The sequence below is a fragment of the Physella acuta genome, unplaced genomic scaffold (genome assembly GCF_028476545.2).
Source record: "Physella acuta isolate Inbredline_101_S28 unplaced genomic scaffold, ASM2847654v3 ptg000647l, whole genome shotgun sequence".
Taxonomy (NCBI): Eukaryota; Metazoa; Mollusca; class Gastropoda; family Physidae; genus Physella; species Physella acuta.
In genome coordinates, this window is record NW_026732166.1 from 412,353 (window position 1) to 421,589 (window position 9,237).

The window sequence follows — 9,237 nt, forward strand, 5'->3', positions numbered from 1 at the left end:
TGACTAGAAAAATAAGTTTAATAAGTGAGCTGTTCTTAAAAGTTGAAAAGTGGTCTGCTGTTTAAATAAAGGATGCAGGTTTAAAACCAATTAGTTATTTTAAGCAGTAGGTATAAACGCTGCTAATAGTTTGTCTTTTAAACAAAAATATTTGTGTATATATTTTATGATATAGTAAGGGTAAAATGACAAAACGTAATAGTTTATTGAAAAGTGAGTTTGGTTGTAATCAATTTAATTCCTTGTGTAATGTTTCTTTATACAGCCAAAGTATGAGCAGACATTTAGAGCTACGACAGAAAGCAATGACTTCCGTGACACAAATGTCTGTCTGTCACGGCAGACAAAGGTCTGTCTACCACGGCAGACAAATGTCTGTCTACCACGGCAGACAAATGTCTGTCTACCACGGCAGACAAATGTCTGTCTACCACGGCAGACAAATGTCTGTCTACCACGGCAGACAAATGTCTGTCTACCACGGCAGACAAATGTCTGTCTACCACGGCAGACAAATGTCTGTCTACCACGGCAGACAAATGTCTGTCTACCACGGCAGACAAATGTCTGTCTACCACGGCAGACAAATGTCTGTCTACCACGGCAGACAAATGTCTGTCTACCACGGCAGACAAATGTCTGTCTACCACGGCAGACAAATGTCTGTCTACCACGGCAGACAAATGTCTGTCTACCACGGCAGACAAATGTCTGTCTACCACGGCAGACAAATGTCTGTCTATCCCGGCAGGCTGGGGTGGCTGCACAGACAGGCCTCACCCCCCAGCTGAATATCACACAGGAAGTCGCAGATGTCTGTGGTTGTCGTGGGCTTCTGGGTTGTCACGCCCATTAGGGCTGGCTGGGCTTTCATCATTTGCGTGGGGGGTGGGGGCGTCGCCATCCCAAGTTTGCCAACTGGGAACAGAGAGAGGTTATATTGTATATTATATATTGTACACACACACACACACACACACACACATGTATATATATATATATATATATATATATATATATATATATATATATATATATATATATATATATATATATATATGCACATGTATATGTATAGGTATATGTACAGCTATGGGTAGCGGTAAAATTTCAGGCATATGTACTTGTACAGGTACAGGTACAAGTTCTAACTTTTCTTACAGAAAACACAGCAGAGCAATTTCCTGAAGGCGAGCGAGGGCTCCGTCAGTGTGTCAGTTGCCTGACACACCCCGGGGTAACAGGGGTCAACGATCCCCAGGGTAGCGGCCACAAGACATGACGTCAGGGCAGTGTACAGCAGCAGGTTCATCTGCAGAAGACAGAAACAGTAACGTCTTGAGCGTGGGCTCCAGAGTTTCTTCCAGGCATCTCTTCGGGGGGGGGGCGAAGCCCCCCCCCCCCCCCGAAAATGTTTTACCGCCCCCCCCCCCGAACGAAATGAAATTTATATAATTTATATAGAAAATATATACTTTTAACAGTGTCCGCCCCCCCCCCCCGAAGAAAGTCTACCGCCCCCCCGAAAATTTCAAGTGCCCCCCCCCCACCCCCCGGAGAAAAAAGTCTGGAAGAAACACTGGTGGGCTCCTGGGATCTGATACCAGACTGCATCAAACACGTACGCACCTTCAAAGCAGGCGATAACTCGTTTATATGACATTTATTTACCTATAATACCAGCCAATAGCTTGTTTATATGACATTTAGGACCCTACAATACCGGGCAATAGCACAACTAATGACGTGTGGATGTACAATAGCTACAGTAATCAAAATTTTTTGGATTCGGAAATATTTTAAACGACACTAGACCGACAAAGTAAATAATGAAATAGGAAGTTTGTGGTACAACTTTTATCTGGCTATAAACGCGTGTTTTTCTGTTTAGAATCAATGATGTAACAAGATTAAAATTGGGTTTCTTCTGGCGATGAAGAAAGAATGTCTGAACGTTTAGAATAGTGTTTGTATACTGGACTAGGCTCATAGTCGTTTATTTGATCACACAACTTGATAGTTGGACCAGCGCTCCACACGAAACAAATTGATCTATTCATTTTGTCAATATTAATTACACAGTATCGAATGAAAGAGCTCTCGTTGCTAGAAAATTAATTTAATACATTGATGACACTTGAAAATATAGCCAAGTATAGTTTTACTATCTAAAGATACACATCAAGCCCAACACACCAGCACATATCAATGTAAATATACTCACCCCACAACACACATATGAACAGCACGATCACGAATAAACACTTGCAATCAATAGAGCACACGTAACGCAGGTGTGTACATGGAGAAAACTAACTCTCGCGGTACAATTTGGATCGTGATAGACTTTCACACATCACACACAAATACACACACATACGCATACACCGATACAGACACCAACACACATCAACACACCGCACAAGTTGTATCATGACAGACTTTTTTTTACTTATAGATACCAAACATAAATACACACACCGAAACACACATGCACGAACAAACACATGAACACACACAATAACACACGCAAATGAACACTCTGAAACATACACTAAAAGACACATACATCCGCCAATACATACACACACATACCAACACATTCATAACGAAGATCAAATTATACATAAACACACAATTACACTCACACCATACATTAATACATCCATTCTCCAATGGGCGCTAAAAGGATATTTTCATTTGAGTGGAGAAGGGGTGGTGAGAGGGGGGTGGGTTCAAATGGTTGTTCCACACATAGGCCTACACACACACACACACATTCACTCACACACATAGACACACACACACACACACTTAAAGAGAGTCAGTTGTCTTTTGAAGGTTTTATTAAAGGGGTTTACAGCCCCCTTAACCTCACTACACTTTAAACAAAATTATGTGTTTATCATTTTAAAATCTATTACACATAACAAACTACAGTTAACATTTTTAAAAATTATAAATACCAGAAAACTTGATCAACCGCACACAAATAAAACCTAATACCCTACCATAAAAGGGCTTGATTGTTATTCCTTCAGGTATTGAACTCACACCAGCCACGTTCAGTCCTGCATCTTAGCCAAACAACCAAACTTTGTTCATTATCTAGCCAAGTCGAGACGCCGAGCACTATTTAAGACAAACCGTGATTTAGTTTTTTTTAATTCTGTTTTCCAGATAAGAAATATTACATCGAGTTTGACCCTATCACCGTCTGAAAACATGATGTAGACTAAAAAATGGGTTTATTAATTCATTAATTAATTTTCCAGGATGTTTTTATTGATTGTTTATGGACTGTGTTTGGCTTTGTATAAAAAGGAAATAGGCTAAGTGATAGTTGTTTTCTTTTTCTATTCTTAAATTTTAAAACATTCTAATTTACGCAATAGATCAGTTCAAATATTTTAAAACTAATGGTGTTCTTTCATTTCCATTGTAGATGTTACTACATGCTGGTGTACGTCAGTAGTTTTAGACTATTAGAAAATGGGTATTAGTACACTATCTCATTTGGGGGCATAGATATTTAACTCCACTCTATAAGTCTCCCAAAAGATCAAAACATATTGATATGTTCGAATTGATCAATATGTTATACTCAAAAGTTATGCAACATAGCTGATGTAAACATGGTGAAATTTATATGTAACATTGACGACTGTAAGTGATTGTGTAATGCTGATGTAACATTGGCCAGTGATTGTGTAATGTTGATGTAATATAGACTAGTGATAGTGTAATGTTGATGTAACACCCGCCATTGTTTGTGTAATGTTGATGTAATATAGACTAGTGATAGTGTAATGTTGATGTAACATTAGCCAGTGATTGTGTAATGTTGATGTAACACCCGCCAGTGATTGTGTAATGTTGATGTTCCTGATCACGCACTAGCTGATGGCGCTGGAGTCTTTTTAATTTCTTATCGGTTATCTGGTGACGTAGGTTGTAATCTGCTGTTGAATGTGGGCTGCAGTATGCGTGCAAAAGTTGCTGATCCACAGAGATCACTCACAGATGCAGTTGTCCATCCACATATGGGAAACCTAGAACTTGCTAGAAATTGTGTTTGGAAACTTGGGGATGAGTTGTGTTAGAGAAACTCAAAACACTTAACTGTTTATTAGAAAACCAACAAATGGTCTCTGGCTAACAATACAATGTTTGTGAATGTTGTTTGGATGATTTAACTTGGTCGCTGTGAATATTGTCTGAAGAATATACACATGCCGTAAATAATGACCATATTTCTAATCTACGTTTGCCGTAAATGGTTCCATATTTCTAACCTAACTTAGTGGTGAATTGTGTCCATATTTCTACCTAACTTTGTTGTAAATGGTGTCCATATTTCTACCTAACTTTGTTGTAAATGGTGTCCATATTTCTACCTAACTTTGTTGTAAATGGTGTCCATATTTCTACCTAACTTTGTTGTAAATGGTGTCCATATTTCTACCTAACTTTGTTGTAAATGGTGTCCATATTTCTACCTAACTTTGTTGTAAATGGTGTCCATATTTCTACCTAACTTTGTTGTAAATGGTGACCATATTTCTAACCTAACTTTGTTGTAAATAGTGTCCATATTTCTAACCTAACTGTTGTAAATAGTGTCCATATTTCTAACCTAACTTTGTTGTAAATAGTGTCCATATTTCTAACCTAACTGTTGTAAATGGTGTCCATATTTCTAACCTAACTTTGTTGTAAATGGTGTCCATATTTCTAACCTAACTTTGTTGTAAATAATGTCCATATTTCTGACCCAATTACCTCGGCATCACCACAACAAACACACTAGTCAAGTTACACAAAGGCAGGGCACCACGTGACTACACGCTGTTGTGTGTCGTCACGTGACTACACGCTGTTGTGTGTCGTGGATTAGAACCAGGTTAGTAGAATCCTTATCTTCTCGTGCGGCACCAGAGAGGCGGGGGGGGGGGGGGTGGCCCCTGTAATCTAGTCGACATCGTGTCTGACAATGGACTCTCCCAAAAATAGGTGTGTCAGCGTGTTACTAGTGTTTAATCACATTGCTAGGGTCAGAAATTAGGATACTGGCTATGGTAGGAGTTGGGTTAGCATTTGGATTAGGGACCGGGATATGATTAGCGGTTATATTGATGTTTTCTACTTTTTAGCCTACTAGCAGTAGCCTAACACACCTTTTTGTAAGAAGAGTCCATTTATATGGCATTATCGGTCACTGATATTGCACATACACTGTACTCTAATATGGCCTTCTCGAAGCTTAGTGCATAAAAGTCTCAGACTATTCTATAACTTATCGTGTTCAGTGTCTACAATTATGAGACTATCCTATAACTTATCGTGTTTAGTACCTACAATGCTCAACCCATTTTTTAATATGTAGAAGTATTTTCGGTGTTTGGCTTGGACACTAACTCAAATGGTTGGATTGTTGGTTTAGCTGAACTCAAGTGGGATATAATAAGACAACCTCATAGCTATAGTCTACACTCATTCCTTTATTCTCGTGCTTTGAGGTGAAAAAGTTGACAAAACGGACACCTGTAGCGGTGATTGTCATCAATGTATCATCAAGACTTATCTATGTCTTGTAGTATTTGTAAACAAAGAAAATGTATAACTTAGATGAGACATCGCACTGGTTGTCTGTGTGTATGTATAGTTACCCCCCAGCAGGTAAATTAAGTTAGCCACGCCGCCTGTATACTTCTACTCCGTGTTTCGTTTTCTATTTAAGTTCAATCAAAATTGAGATTGACGTCATTCATCGGAACGAAGCTTAATTATTGTCATGCTTCACTGGCCTCAGGCGAGCAAAAGATCGTGCAAAAAAGAATTAGAGCGTAGCGAGGGACATCTGGACATACACTTTCCTTAGCGTATGCGTATATATATATATATATATATATATATATATACATATATTCCTTACACATTATATAGGTGAGATGTAGCTGCCCATAGATCGATAAACTGCTACATTACTTTTATATATAGCGGTAATTAGAGAAAAAGCTATTTGAACTTTTAAAAATATTCGCGATTCTGAAATAACTGTTAGCCAGCTCACTTATAAAAACGTACACAGCGATTGAGCTTAACCTCAGTTGATTATTTCTTGATTTAAATTAAAGAAAACACTATGAATATATGTGTTCTAACGTACATGAATATCTACCCTGACAGAGGCATTTGCAGAGGCGTATCGAAAGGGGGCGGGTGGGTATATATGTCCCGGGCGCCGACCCTAGGAGCGCCAAAATGAGTGAACAAAGCTCATTTTAGCTGCAGTTTTAATTATAAATATACAAAATATATGGGGGAGGGGCGCCAAATTGAAAGTTTGTCCCCGGGCGCCAGGAGGGGTTGCTACGCCACTGGGTATTTGATCACATTAAATTATAGCAATAAGTGTGTAAGATTTTTTTATTGCTTAAACCCATGACTTTAATTTCAGGTAAACAAAGAGCAGAAATCACAAATTAATCGACGGCAGAGGTCAATGATAATTCGTTTATTGATCCCGTCCGAATTCGGTAATTGTTCCTGATCCAACTGATCCAGGTGTTGTTACCTGGATCACTATCGCTCCCGCCTGAGAAGTCATGTCCCCTACCTGAAACATTGAGTGATTGCATGTTAATTAGCAGTCACGACATGCTGCTAATCTACCTGGGGCCAACCTTGTGAAGGATTCACCTTTAATCAACCAATCCGCGTGATTGATGGCTTGATTGGCCATTGATTTCAGACGTGGTTATCGGCCTTGTGGAAGGGACTTAACCCTTGTCATGAACTACCGTTTTTTTTAACATCTCCTGTAGACTTGACAACACGTGGGAAAATGGGCTTGTTGTGACTGTTGTGTTGGGTACAAGTAGGACTATGTCCTCCAGTAGAGTAGGACAGTGTCAAGTTGTAAATAAATATATGGGAAACTGGGCTTGATGTCACATATAGTAGGGCAGTATAAAGTTGTAGAAAATCAGGTAACAAATGTCTTTCAATCTAGTTCAAAAATTATACGTAAAATGACCATATAAGACAATTGTATACGTTAACAGGACATTCATTCAGTAGACGACCCATTAGGATAGAGTAGCATCCAATAAAGTTCTGTTTAGGTTAATATTTCCACCTAATCAGGACAATAGCATCCGACAGATAGAACAACGACACCTAGTGGATAATATAGCAGGACAAAACAGGACAGTCGCAGGGAATAAAAGATCAACGAGGACATGTCTTTTACTTTAAGATCCACACCTTGCTTCAATAAGTTTAATGATGCAATCCACCCGCAACATGTACGTGTAAACCGTACTAAAGATCCCTGCCTACTCATGGCAAATACTAGCGTTCACTATCAAGAAGAGTCGCCATAAAGACAAGGAATAAAACAAATCACTAAAAGACAGTGCTTTAAAATATTGCTGACAGCATTATCCCAACCTAAAAACAAACTATTTAAATAAATACATTGTCGAAAAGGTTGCAGATTTAATTTCTCTCAACGAAGAAAATAATCAAAGAATCAATAATTGTTTCTTTAATTGCAGCAACAATGTCCAACGTGGAGTGCTTAATATAGGTTGATACTTCTACAGAATGTCTCAATGGTTTATAATTAAACAGAGATTTTTACCGTTTCTCACGTGTTCACTATTGACCAACAAATACCAGGTGGGCATTATACCAGACATACCACCACAACAGCCAAGACTTTCTTTTCTACAAAATAACAAAAATACAGCAACAAAAATTACGGAGTTTCCAAACCACTATTTATACCCCACTCAAATATTTCCAAGAAAAGTATAGACTACACAATGTAATGTAAGTGTATACAGTACAGTCAGCATGATAGCTCCAAGAAAGTCTTAGGTCTAAGTTTGTTTCTAAAGCGACAAAGAAAAAAAATGCTAAGGAAAACTGCAGTGACAGATTTGATTTTTAATTAGACTTAGATTTAGTTCAATTGAAAATAAATAAGATTTCCTCCACAATGTCGAGAGTATATTTTCTATTTTTATAAACATCACAGCTCGTGATGTGGACGCCATTTTGACAGGTGGAAAGTCGTGCACTTCCGCTGTGCGGTGTCAGTTACGGTCAGCCTAAGGGGATCTTAAGTCGGACACGTCCAGACGGGAGCTATAAATAGCGACTTGACCAGATTAGTAAATTATAAGCTTATGTTAATCTTCATTTTTTAAAAAAAGAACGGTAGCTGTTTTTAAGAACACTAAAAAAAGAAAAAGGATTATGTCACGTGTTTTAAAACTTCCCTTTTCACAACTGTTCCATTTTTTAAATCAACATTGAAGGAAAGGTAGCGATCATCAATAAAAATGTCGTGCAATTTATTTGATCGAAATTTTACACCGTTTCCCTGAACCCATTATTTCCACACGCCTTCATATCGATAAACATCGATTCTATTAACTGTGCACAGTTTAAGCAACCAAACGTGAGTGTTGGGGAGGTGTGGGGGCTGGGGAGGGGGGGGGGGGGTTGACCAGCTACACAATTTACAGAGGAAAGAAGTGGAATATTTTCAATAACTAATAAGTAAACAATTTACAACGCAAACAATGATTTTCTTTTACTTGAATCCATAGGTGGATTAATATAATGTAAGTAAAAAAATAAAGGCATTATGAAAAATGGGGGTAGAGGATGACACCAATTGCAACTTCCACAGACAAATAATGTAATGAGCTAAACAAAATACAACGTCCACTCGACATCGAGAAAAAAACTATATAAAAACCACATAAACTATATACAATACAAATACATTGTGCTTTTACACATATCCATATACACATGTATATGCATATATACATACACACACACACACACACACACACACACATATATATATATATATATATATATATATATATATATATATATATATATATATATATATATATATATATATATATATATATAATACATGTATGCCTATTCGAGCATATATTTTTTGTTGAAGTGAGGGGGTGACATCATAAGGTGGAGCACCTAGTGACACTCGACCTAGCGACGCCTCTGTGATTCTGTCAGTTGTTTTGTTACAGTAATTTGAGAGACAACCTTTAAATATGTCCAATAATCTACTTAGTCATGGTGACATATTGTACGTTTGATTGGAAGCTTTGTGAAATTTGTAGTTATTCCCCTTATCAGATAGTACATGGTAGTGGCTATTTATAGGGACACGCGTCGTGA

General features: G+C 37.9%; 1 protein-coding gene across 1 annotated transcript; it reads right to left on the bottom strand.

Moving 5' to 3' along the window:
* Positions 1-214: 214 nt before the first annotated feature.
* Positions 215-3,160, bottom strand: LOC131948459 (uncharacterized). The gene is made up of 3 exons (XM_059310068.1): positions 3,012-3,160; positions 1,162-1,312; positions 215-918 (listed from the first exon to the last, which is right to left on the bottom strand). Exons 1-3 carry the CDS (start codon positions 3,012-3,014, stop codon positions 740-742), a joined length of 333 nt encoding a protein of 110 aa, XP_059166051.1. The 5' UTR covers positions 3,015-3,160; the 3' UTR covers positions 215-739.
* Between the last annotated feature and the right edge of the window lie 6,077 nt (positions 3,161-9,237).

Coding starts and splice junctions, on each gene's coding strand:
- LOC131948459 (XM_059310068.1), bottom strand. Junction 919..1,161: donor ATTGCTCTGCTGTGTTTTCT/GTAAGAAAAGTT, acceptor CTCTGTTCCCAG/TTGGCAAACTTGGGATGGCG.